This window comes from Pan troglodytes, chromosome 2 (genome assembly GCF_028858775.2).
Source record: "Pan troglodytes isolate AG18354 chromosome 2, NHGRI_mPanTro3-v2.0_pri, whole genome shotgun sequence".
Classification (NCBI taxonomy): domain Eukaryota; kingdom Metazoa; phylum Chordata; class Mammalia; order Primates; family Hominidae; genus Pan; species Pan troglodytes.
In genome coordinates, this window is record NC_086015.1 from 40,556,868 (window position 1) to 40,569,997 (window position 13,130).

General features: G+C 41.6%; 1 protein-coding gene across 3 annotated transcripts in view; it reads left to right on the forward strand.

Annotated features, from left to right (window-relative positions):
• STAC (SH3 and cysteine rich domain) overlaps nucleotides 1-4,521 on the forward strand; it is a 169,766-nt gene extending 165,245 nt beyond the window's left edge. For all 3 annotated transcript variants that reach the window (XM_516358.5, XM_016940654.4, XM_024355367.3), the window contains one exon: nucleotides 2,722-4,521. In XM_516358.5, coding sequence (XP_516358.4) covers nucleotides 2,722-2,820 — 99 coding nt within the window. In that variant the 3' untranslated portion in view covers nucleotides 2,821-4,521. The remainder of the gene's footprint in view (nucleotides 1-2,721) is intronic.
• Nucleotides 4,522-13,130: the final 8,609 nt, after the last annotated feature.

Consider the following 13,130-nt stretch of genomic DNA (forward strand, 5'->3'; position numbering starts at 1 on the left):
GAAAATAAGCCAGTGCATTCAACAAAGCATGAACCATTGTGCTTCTTGGCTTCCTATTTCAGAGACACTTCCGAACAACCTTCCACAGCCTCTATCAAGCAATGTTTCTCTTCTACATAAAAACCTTGAAAGAGAAGAGAAAAAAGCAAAGGTCTATCTTATATATAGGCACGTATTTGAACCTCAGTGGTGTTTTTGCTCCAAGAACTGAAATTTGTTCTTCACAGAGATGATGAAATGCTCTGAAAATGACCCAAAAGACATTTTTTGGGTCAGTCCAGTTTTTGTTTGTTCCAAGGTATGGAGTAATGGTGTAAGGCTCTTAGCTCTGGCCAGAATTTCAATGTTCTGACTCCTTGCCCAGTATTCTCACTCTTCCACATTACCACAATACAGCATTCTTGTGTGTATATGTCAATAAATTGTTTTCAAGTTTGATTTTTTAATTTAAATATTTAAATTCAACATGTTTTCATGGTTCATGTTTCACCTAGAACCAGCCTACTCAAAGGGCAGGTGTTTATATTTTTATTGATGCTGACTGGTAGGACTCATATTAAGGGTTGTTGAATTTTGACACATAGAAGTAGGTGAGAAAACACACTCTTTGGCAAATTGTAAAGGTAAATCCTCCTCTCAAGGCATTTTTGTGTGTTCTTCCAAGACACACTCCCTGCTCATCACTGGAGCCTCCCCCTTTCAGTATTACTGGCATGGGCAATGGCAGGTCTCAGCTTTGCCACCCAGGCTGGAGTGCCCTGATGTGATCTCGGCTCACTGCAACCTCTGCCTCCAAGGTTCAAGCCATTCTCCTGCCTCGGCCTCCTGAGTAGCTGGGATTACAGGCGTGCACCATCACACCCAGCTAATTTTTGTATTTTTTGTAGAGATGGGGTTTCACGACATTGGCCCGGCTGGTCATGAACTCCTGACCCCAAGTGATCCACCCATCTCGGCCTCCAAAGTGCTGGGATTACAGGCTTGAGCCACCGCATCCGGCCAGGTGTCTGCATTTATTTATTTATTTGTTTGTTTATTTATTTATTTTGTGGAGGTACAATTTTTCATTCTGATTAGACCCTATTATTCTGAGGGCAAAAACTATGTTTTGTGCTCCCTTTGTATCACCTAGGGCATCTGGTACTATGTTGGGCATGTATTTATTTATTTATTTTATACTCTAAGTTCTGGGATGCACTTGCAGAATGTGCACGTTTGTTAACAAACATATGAAAAAAGTTGTAGGTCTCAGCTTTTGAAAATCAAGTATTCCATCCCTTTTGAAGTCATGTCAAGGGACCTAACATGACCCATCAGCTACTTCTCTCACAAGTGACCCACGTCTGCTCTTCATGAAACAGTCAACACATCCACTACTCTTACAAATTATCTTCTCTTCACTTCACTGTCTGAGCCTCTATCTAGTCAAGTTTCTCACACAGTAGATCTCTGAAGCATGAGTCAGATACCAGTCCATTGTATGTCCCAAGCTCCAGGAATCACAAATCAAGCTCTTTGAGTGTCCTATTCAAGCCCCTTCTTCTACATGATGGAAGAGCCCACTGTGGTGGCTTCTGTTGGAGCCTTGCTCAGATCCCTTTCACCAGGTGGGTGCACTCATCTCCCAGTTGCTATGTTGGCCACAAACAACTCACAGCTGCCCTTCTCAGGGAGGGCCTTATGAGACAGAAAGACCCTCTCTCCTGGAAGGTTATGCCTATCACACTACAGGCCAGCCAATGGCCAATGACTAACTGACATGGGGTTCAAAAGTCTGAAACCCTAGCTTCAAAGTGAGACAACTCTGTGATGCAATTCATGCTCCAGAGCTCCCAGGGGAACCAAGCTAGACTGCTTTCCAGCTGAAAACCTCTCATTGCTGGGCTCCTTCCCCTGCCCCATCCTGCATCCCTCACTTCCCACCTCCTGAGAGCACCCACTCAATAAGTCACTTGCACAAAGATCCCTGTGTCAGGTTCTGTTTCTGGGGAATCCAACCTAAGACAAGGCCTGTCATCCATGGAAGCAGGTGAGGCAAGAGAAACTCACAACACAACAATAGTTCTGTTCATAAACCTCTTCTAATTTTCATCTGCCCACATCCACCCTTCTATGCCCTTCAGTGGCCAATGAGTGGTGAGGGGCAAGAGTATCCAAATGAATGTTTACCAACCCCTTTTTAAAGTCTAGCATAGGTGGCCTTACTTTAGAATATGGGAAATGTTAGCACCTATTTGCTTGAGGCCAGGAGTGAAATAGTTCCTTTGACTTCCTGATGTTATATGAGGTGCATATAAAATTCTGAGCACATGACAGGAGTCTGCTGAATGATAGCTATTATTTTGGTCCTTTAAAATAATGCCCTGAGAATTCATTGCATGCCACATGCTAGGCTCCGTGACAAACATTATTATCTCATTCTGTCCTCACAGTGACTCTTCAGAGGGTCACAGTACTATTAATCCTCATTTTATTGATCCTCATTCATAAAGCTAAATTTCAGAAAACATTCAATGCCTGGGCCTCATTCCAAACCTAGGTTTTTGCCTAATTTTTTATCAAACCTTTTTCTCACTGTGCTGGTTTCCCACCCTAAAACTGCTCTCCCTTTTCCAGTTTGCTGCTCCTGCAACCTCAATCAGCAGGGATTCAAGCTGCAGGTTCTAACTTCGTTCTTGCTGACAGTAAAGTATTTTGTTTTTTTTCTTCCTTGGCATTCAGATCTGCGTGAGTTCTGAAGAAGAACAAGATGGTTTTATCAGAGTCCTCAGTGGAAAAAAGAAAGGCCTCATCCCCCTTGATGTACTAGAAAACATCTGATTGCTGGCTCCTCCTCCATTTGCAGTAGGCAAGCTCTGCTGCGATGCCTCTGCCTCATCTCACACTGCGTCAACCCAAAGGAGCTGCCGCACTGACCCAGCCCCCCAGGAAACAGTGAGACAAGAATCAAGTATCTGAGACTGTGGAGTAATAGCCACAAAACAGAGGGCCCACTGCACAGCATATCCAGGCTGCCACAGGTGGGGATGAGGCTGAGAGAGTCAGCAGGCAGAGCCAGATGCCATGCTTGGCAGCAGCAGTAGAACTATAAACCACAGCTGTCCCCCAGGATCCCACTCCTTTCCTGTCTGTGTGGTGTAAGTTAACACACTGGAGTGTGCTCCAGTTTGCAGGGTAGCCCAGTGCAAGGTTCAGATCCATGTAGCCAAGTATTATCCTGCTTCCAGACCTATGTCACCAGTACCAATCCGTCAGTGTCATCACATTTCAGGCCCCAAGCAATCTCTGTGCAAAGCATCAGAAAGACCTGCTTCCCAGCCCCCAGCATTCCAGTGCTCTCCAGGCTTCCTCTCTTTGTGATTGTGCTGTCCAGAGTGTCCAGCTTGTTCTTTCTCTTCAGTCCTCTGAGTACATCTGGTGGTGTGCATTAGATGTGAGGGCTATGTTGACATGGCATCACCTCCAAAGACCTGACCTGCCTGAAGACTGATGACAGGCCATCCTTCCTGCTGTTCTAGGTACTGGCCTGGGTGACAGAGCAGGACACGAGACATAGATACAGTGGGGAGGAGAAGTGGGGAAAGGTGGAGCAGAGAGTTCTTACTTATTGAAGATTATACAGCCCTTTCGGTTATGAAGTCCCTGCTTGAAGGCAATGGACCTGGGGAAGAGACTATAACAAAAAGTCTCCATTTTCATTTTACATCCTCTCTATTGGAGGCAGCACTTTTCCCTCATGCTGTCCTATAGGACTCCACTTTGAAGGTTGAGCCTACATTGCGGGGAACTAGGAACATGGAGGGGAACCAACAACAGCATCTTAGAAGAAATGTAGCCAAATTGGAGTCCATTCTTCTTTAGGGCAGTATATGAAATCCTAGCAGATGTAAAATGGAAAAGAATCCTAATGCTTCATCCTTCTGAAAGTAGAGGAACTAGGGGCCCAATTAGCATCATCTAGGGGAATCTCTATTACTCTGTACTTGTACTAATGTTTACAAGAATGCAATATACTGTGATGCCTTCCTACTCAAGCCTCCTAGCATTCAAACTTCCATCCTATTAGTCATTAACATGGTTAAACTTCAATTCACAATCACCTTGGAATCAATGTCAGTTTGATTTATTTTGTTACAGAGCAATAAAATCATTAGAACAATGGTTTTTAAAAGACTTAAGTGGATGCATCCTATGCATGTAAGCATTATTTCCCAAACCAAAGCATCATTCATCTCCATTTATTTCTTTTGTTCCCACTCAGTGTGAAGTTGGGAACTGAGAGGGGATGGCTGCTGGTTTCACAGAAGTTTGGATGCCTTACTCTTATCTTAAAGCCAGCATCCAGAATTTCCTCCCTCTCTGATGCGACATGCAAAACCAGGTGTACAATGTCAAGATGGATTCTTTGAGAGCCAGGGTAGATCATATGACTGCCTTTCTGTAAAATTGGATGCCTAGTACAAATGCTCTTTGCCTCTTATTCAGTATTCCATTTAATAAAAACAATACAGTGGCTGGAAAGGAGCATCAGAAACATGTGTCCTGATCTCTTCTTTCTGTCGTGATATCCATTGACTTTTTGGTACAATGATGTCACATCATATGCATGTTTAACTAAGATGAATCTTAAAAATCAGTTTGCCTTTTACAGTTGAATAGAAGGAAGATGTGTTATCTAGCCTCCAAAGTAGTCTCCCAAAGATCCCTACCTCCTCATATTCTTTCCTTTGTGTAGTCCCTTCCCACACTGAATCAGGGCTGGTCTTATGTGACCAATAGAACACAGCAGAAGTAGTACTACAAGGCTGTCTTAGTCTATTTTCTGTTTCTATAACAGAATATCTGAGACTGGTTAATTTATAAAGAAAAGAGATTTATTTTGCTGACAATTCTAGAGGCTAGGAAGTCCAAAAAGCATAGCGCTGGCATTTATTTGGCTTCTGGCGGTGGCCATGTGCTGTATCATAACATGGCAGAGAAGCAGAATAGAAAGTAGGCATGTGCAAAGAAATAGAGAGAGACCAAACACAAGGAGCAGCCTTGATTTTTAACAACTCACTCTTGAAGTAACAAACCCAGTCCCAAGAGAGCAAGAACTCACTCACACCCGTGGGACAGCATTATCTATTCATGATGGATTCTCCCCATGACCCAAACACCTCCCATTCAGCCCACCTCCCAATATAGCCACAATGGCAATCAAATTTCAACATGAGTTTCAGAGGGGACAAACCATATTCAAAACATAGTAATGACCCCATCTCAGATTGCATCTGAGGTTAAGTTTTAAAAGCAGCTTTAGCCTTGATCTCTTGGAACACTCACTGTTGGAACCTTGAGATACCATAAGAATTTCAACTACCCTGAGGCCACCATGCAGGAAAGACCCTGTGGAAAGACTACATATTTCATCATCTGAGGTGGCAGACATCACAGAGCAGAGATGAGTCGTCCCTGCTGAGCCCTGCCCAAGTTACAGATTTATGAGCAAGATAACTATGTGGGGATTTTTTAAGTCACTATGTTTTGGAGTGATTTGTTATACAGAAACAGATAACAGAAGCAGGGGTTTTGTAATTTAAGTCAATGTTAGAAGAGAAAAATGCTCTTTCTGCACAATCAGGCCCAAAAGCGTTGCAAACATCAAGTGTTAGCAGGCAATTATCCCTCTAAATACAAGATATGTAGTATTCCCTAAAGATCTGGAGTCATCCAGACCTAAGGGAAAAAGCAAGATGTTCCTCATAGTATAGATTTCCATGAGTGCTTACACAAACACAGAGATTTTAGGAGCCACAGCTTTTTTTTTCCTGCCTGTCTGCAGAAATTAAAAGCACAAGGATAGCTACGGCCTACCAAAGTCTTAAAGATTTGCAAGACTCAGAAAATGGCTAAAAGAAGGACCATAATTTTTGAGTGGAGAAGAGATGAAGACCTCAGGAGATACTCTGGTGAGGAGACAGGGAAGGAGGGGAAGTGTCCATATGAAGAATATAAAGGGGACATGAGGGATATGCTTTGTAGTGTACGAAAACAGCCTTGTACCCCCTTACCTCCTGCCCCTGCCTACAGCCAAGGGATGGTACATACCTAGCTGCACCAGGGAAGATATGCCCTGTACTTCATCACCAGTGCCATAAGACTTTACTTCTATTATAGTAAATTTGAAATGAAGAACTGAGTGAACCTTCCTCAGGGCTCCAGAAGGTGGAGAATAGAACTCCCTTTACTTCCCATCACTAGCAGACATCTACAGCACCTCTCACATGGGCAGCAGGATGGCAAAGAGAGCCCATGTGTAGATATCCAGATTGCTAGATTTCACAGACAGTTAGATACCCACATGGCTAGATTTCACAGATGGTTGATTTCACAGACCACTTTTCCTTCCCAAATACACAACACACACTACCACCACCACGACCACCCATACACACACACTCATTCACTCCCATTAAGAGGAAGGGTCCAGCATTTGGGTTGCATATTTAGAGCAGGTAGTGGAGAGAATATGGCAGGATCTATTAGAGTTAGTGTTCTTTGCTATTAAAGAGAGAAAAAACCAGTGGGAAGATCACAACACCTTGGTGCCAAGTACTGTTAAAAGACAAAAGAGCCAGTTGTCCAGGAAATTGGCTACTCCAAGGAGGAGAGAGCCAAGAAGGAAATCTACTGGCTAGCCTAAGCCTAGAGCCAGGTCCAGTCAGAGATGCAGCTGTGAAAAAGTGGTGTGTGGGAGAAAAAAGCTGAGATTTAAATAAAGTGAACTTGACTTCTTTACTCAGGACTTCTCAGAGCCTTTAATTTGCTAATTCTCATAGTAAATCTCCAAAAAGGAGATTTAAAACTGTGGATCACCTATGAGACTCTCCTAAAACAACATTCCAAGGAACATACTTTGGGAAATTCTGCAGTAAAGTATTCTCATATCAGATCACCCAATAGCCCCTATGCTTCTACTATCCCCTCTCTTCCTACATCTCACTGAAATACTTACAAAGGGCAAAAGCACTCAATCCTAATGATAAGAATGAAGACAATCTATTCTGGGATCTGAATTGGTAGGAGAATAAGCTAAAGTATGAATCTGTATACTCCAAGAGTGAAAAACTCCAGAGAAAGATTAGTTTTATCACAATGATAGCTGTAGCAAACACCAGCATGGAGTAGGCTGTATAAATCTGGGAATAAAAGAAACTTCATCATTGCCCAAAATAGCATCCCCAGGAAACTGAGTGAGCAGGTGTGCTGCACAGATTTATCACAAAACAGAAATTATTAAAAATAAGTTGGACAGAAAATTAAAACTAGTTTAATGACATCCTGTAACTATCTCCTAGATTTTGCTAAGTTGCCACTCTGTTGTGTGTTTCATACAACACCTGGTGTTTTGACCCTTAGAGCATGTTTTTTCTTAGATTTCAATGAGAAGTTTTAAGTAGTCTTTAATCTTCCTGTGGATAATACAAATTTATCCATACCTTGAAATTTTAACAAGATAATAGCCATTTATTTTAACAGTCCCCTTTTGCAAATGAAAAGATGGCAGGGTTTTTTTGTCAGCTCATTGTCAAGCTTACACAATTATTGAACATCCTCCGTGTCTTCATGGAAGTAAGGACATACCAAAGTCCTGGAAACACACCCAGGAAAAGTACAAGACCTATTTCCAAGATCATGGATCATCTTTAGAATTCCTCCACTGGCATTATTTACTCAGGTTTTCAGGTTATTGCCTGAATCCATCTTTTTCTATACATGGCAAAATTTTTCTTTGTCTTTATCAGCTATTTGAAAATTATGTGCTTAGTTTATTTACTTTTACTCCTTCTTCAGTTAATAAAAACCATCCAAGGTTATAAATTTTCCTCTGGGTTCAGCTTCGACCACATTAGATAGCTGTTTCTATTTTCATTCACTTATAAATTATCTTTAACTGTAGTTTTTATTTTTTATTTGATTTTTAGTGTGTGTTAATTAAACCATTGTGCACTATAGTCAGAAAATATGGTACATATGATTTCTGCTTTGAGGAATTCATTGGCATGTTGTTTTGTGCTCTAATATATTATTCATCTTTATAAATGTTCAATGGATGCTGAGGGAAAAGTCATATCTTTAGTATACAGAGTTCAACATGTATCTATTAAACAAATCCTTTAAGTATTCATATTCTTTTTTTTTTCTTTTCTTTTGATATAGAGTTTCACTCTGTCACCCAGGCTGGAGTGCAATGGTGTGATCTCGGCTCACGGCAACCTCCACCTCATGGGTTCAAGAAATTCTCCTGCCTCAGCCTCCTGAGTAATTGGCATTACAGGCACCCACCACCACACCTGGCTAACTTTTTTTAGTAGAGATGGGGTTTCACCATGTTGGTCAGGCTGGTCTTGAACTCCTGACCTCAGGTGATCTGCCCACCTCAGCCTCCCAAAGTGCTGGGATTACAGGTGTGAGCCACCGCGCCCAGACTAAATATCTATATTCTTATTTATTTTTGCTCATGTGCTCCGTCAAAGACAAGGACAAGCAACAGTGGGGTTGCAATAAAAGATATTCTACAAGGCCCTCCAATCACTTCCTTAGAGCCAGCCTTGCAGGGAGGAAATAGCAGCCAGTTCTTTCTGCCACAGTCTCCCTTTCTATAATACATGTAGGATGAATCACTCAGGTCATTTCCTAAGTAAATATTCTCTTTAGCTCCCTGGAGCAAACTGTAAAGGAACCACTTTTAAATGAAGATGTTCCAAAGATATTCTTAGAAAACTTCAATTTCAAATGAAGAGTATTTGGGTCATGGAATCTTGACAGAAAGATAAATTACAATGAAACCCACCATCACTGTTGAAAAGCTGTTAAGGGTTTTTCTGATAAACTCAAAGAAACTTACAAGTTCCTAATTTTAAGGTATTGGGGTGCTTTTCTTTCCTTCATGTTAGGTATATAACAAATGAAGTACCGAAATATATCTTCTACTGGAGTGGTATTCCTAGAAGCACATAGCTCAAGAGTGCATAAAGTAGGTTTGGGATAATCAATCTTATCCTGATATAAATACTTGCTGCATGGTAAGAATTCATTTATTCCTGACAATAATCCTGATAGCTGAGTTTTATTGTCTCCATTTTTCAGATGGAGAAACTGAGACTCATAAATATTAGATCCCTTGCCCAAGGTCACACAACTGATAAAAGTTGGAATGAGGTTTTGCACCTGTAACAGCATCCCTAGTGCTCCTAAGTGGCTGGCTACTGAGAGCATTTGGTTGCAAAATTAAATGTTGGAGTTGCAGAATAACACGCAGGCAATAATTATTATTGGTGCCATGCCTTACTATATAGTTTATTCTAATTATTTCCTTGATGATAATAATAGTTTCAAGTTAATGGATTTATAGATGATTATAGCAAAAAGCATACAATGATGTAGAGGTGGTGCCAGAAGAGTCTGCATTACACTTATGAATTTCCAAGGATCCATGAGACACACCCTCAGCCTTGCAGACTGAGGAACCTGAAGTGTTGGTGCATGGAGGAGAACTTCACTTCTCAGAGTAGGACTTACATTTACCAACCTCAAAAAGTCACATAGGCCCAAAAATAATAATTTATGAGCTCACATTGAAAATAATACAGTCACTATGTTGAGGGACAAACTTTACTGGCATATCTATACTACTTGGTCTCCCTGAGGGCAACTGCATTAAATCTCCTCTGTACTTGGAAGGGCACTCAATGACTATGGAGGTTAGAGATGTGTTTGGTAGCATCCAACTGACATAACCTGAAAGAGCCACATGCATGATAAGAATGATCTTGACAATGGTACCCATCATATTGGATAATTGGATAAGAGTTCCTCTCTTCACCAAGTGCTTAAAATGGCCAATGCTCACTTTTGCATTAGTGATCTCACTTTGTCTATGCTTTCATAGCATAGAAATATGTCCCCTTCTCAGAGGCACATTTCTTACTTTCAGGTAAGTCTTGCCCTAACCAGGGAGTGCCTCTTTTCAAAGAGAGTTTTAATCTCCCCAATTTTATCTAGTCTGTGCTTAACTTTCTGAAATTTTAACTTTCAAAAGGCAAGTATGCCCTTATTTCCAGGTTCTCAAAGATTGAGTCTTTGGATGGGGTTCATATCACAGCTCCAATGCATGCCACCTACAAGACTGGTAAGGGTGAAAATCACATAATGAACTGATTAAATATATTCATACCTAAGAGTATCTAAATCTGGACATGGTGAGTCACAAGCTGCTGGTTTCAAGACACGGACTTTTCTTTGGTCATGACAATGTATTATGGTTTGAATGTGTCTTCCAAAGTTCAAATGTTGGAAACTTGATCCCCAATGCAGCAGTGTTGGGAGGTGGGACCTAATAGGAAGTGTTTGGGTCACGGGGGCACTGCCTTCACGAATGGGTTAATGTCTTTATCTTGGGAGTGGATTCATTCTCTCTTTTGCCCTCTCTTTGCCCTTCTGCCTTTCATCATGGGATGATGCAGCAAGAAGGTCTTCACAAGATGCTAACACCTTAATATTGGACTTCCCAGCCTCCAGGATTGTGAGCCAATAAATTTCTGTTTATTATAAATCATCCAGTCTGTGCTATTCTGTTATAGCAGCACAAAATGAACTAAGACACAATGGTTGTTCTTTTTGTGGTAAAATCAACAGGTATTTGTAGTTTACTGGGAAAGATGGTAATCAAACAAGTAATACTAAAAATGTGTGATTAGTGCTACAATAGAGAAAGTACAGTGAACCATAAGAGCATGCTGGGATTTACTGGTTTCATTAGGAATAGGACCTACAAAGCTCAAAGCTCTCATGCTAAAAGTGTTCTCACTTCCCAAAAAGGCAATTTTATATTGGAAGTATGGTAAGGCAGCCTTCTTTCAGCTCTTTCTCATATAATTTCCTAACACCTGAAGCACTTTAATTTCACTAGAACTTATGGATGATGAAGGAGGGTATTTTGTGGATATTGGGCAGAGTTAGATGTTGTGGGCTAAGGGTTTTTTTGTGGGTTTTTTTTTTTTTACTTTTTAACACAAATATTTCCAATTGTGTGGGCCCTTCATGCTGGAGTGTTTGAGTATTTGAGCAATATTAGCAGTATTACCAGAAGATTGGGTGAGGGATAGAGGAGCTGGTGAGGAAGAGGGGATGGGATTAGGTAGAGGCATGATGGAGGCCATAGGAGAAAGAGGCTGCTGACTTATGCAACATATAATTCCAAAGAGGGTTTAGGTTCATATCTCATCTCTAGAGAAATGTCCTAAGAAGAATAATCCATCCAGGTAAGGCCCCATCCTTCCCACATCTGTCCTGATGTTTAGGACCCCAGAAGAAAATTATTTATAGAATAATAAGGGTTAAAACATCACCAAAATGGAAACAAATATATAGGCTTCTTCACAACCAAGGGAACCAGGTTTGTTTGTTTTTTTTAATCACAGGCATCTTGTGATTTGGGCCAAACTCCTGTCATTCATGATGGATCTCACAAGAGCCTTCGTGGTATAGAGAGATCCCAAACATGAAACTGCTCACCCCTAGTGCTGCCAAAGTTGTTTTTCTCCCTTTCAATCACAGGCAGCTGGGGGATGGGGGGAGAGCCAAAACATTAAATACTAAGAAATTAGTTTACAACTTTTGCAGATATGATATTAAAAACATAAAATTCAATGCAATGAAGCAGTGCAGGGCAAATCGTGTTGATCCAGTGCTGGGAATAAATCTATGAGCTTTCAGGACCAAGAAACATCTATTGCACTCACAGGTGAATCAGCCATCTGAGGAGTATAGTGTACTCTGCAGAAAAAGAGTGGAACAAGGAGGTTAGGCTGGGCATGATGGCATGCACCTGTAGTCCTAGCCACTTGGGAGGCTGAGGCAGGAGGGTCACTTGAGCCCAGGAGTTTGAGGCTGCAATGAGTTATGATTGGTCCACTGCATTCCAGCCTAGGCAACATAGTGAGACCTTGCCTCTAAAGTAAAATAAAAAGAATGGGACAATGAGGGTCCAAGGACTCAGCCAAGAGGGCAGTAGCAGGATTCAGATGAGGTTCCAGATACAGCAAGCTGTCGTGTGGGGATGGGGCAGCACCAGGCAATGAAGAATCACCAAAAATGTAGTAAGACTGAGCAGATTGTACTCAGCTCTGTGTCTACTGAAGGAAGAAATACTTGAAGAGCCCTTGGTTTGAAGTGTGAGACCCTCAATGCACCAGCTGAAGTAACAGCAGATTGATGCTAACCTGACTTCTAGAAAGGGTAGTTCCTGTTACCTCTAGGGCTTTGGTTTTGCTGAGGAGCCTGCAAGCTGGACCACAGCTGAACTTTCTTGAACCTTTGAAGAGAGCCCCCTGTACCCCTAGTCCAATGAGACTCATTAAGGACCTCTGATCTCCATAGTTCTAAGATAACACACTTGGATTGTTTAAGCCACTAAGTTTGTAGTCATTTGTTACAGCACCAATAGGAAACATACAGCATTGCACTGCCACTTGGAAAGGTGGAGAGATAACAGGAGAAATTTAACTGAACCCCATTGTTATGCCTAAAGAATAATGAGCTCCCAAAGCTCAGAAAAAGCCAGCTAAGGAGAATGGAAAAAATCCAATAGCATGGTGGTAATGTGTAACCAGTGTAGGAAAGTTATCATCTCCTTTGCCAAGGTAGCCTCGGATGAGAGAAGTGGGGAAAGATTCCTCAGTTTGGCCACTAGGACTATATCCAAGGGCACACTGTCCCTGCCACCTTGGAGCCTACACTGAGGATGCTACTGCAGTGCATGTTCTAATCAGAAGGCAAGGAATTCCAGCATGTGTGTCTACACACATACATGCACACATGCGTACATGCACACACACACACACACACACACACTCAGATGGAATTTATACTGCACTCTGATAAAGATTTAAGCAGTTATTTCTTCTTTGAGTCAGTTGATTGATTTCAAAGCCAGTCTCTACCTGTTTTTTACACAAGAAGCAGTCTCAGTGCCTAGGCCTCTCTTTTCTTACATCTCTCTTTAACCCTTCTGTCCCCACCTCCACCACCATCCAGAGACTACCACACTCAGAAATATTCCACCTCCTTGAGGAAATAATACCTTT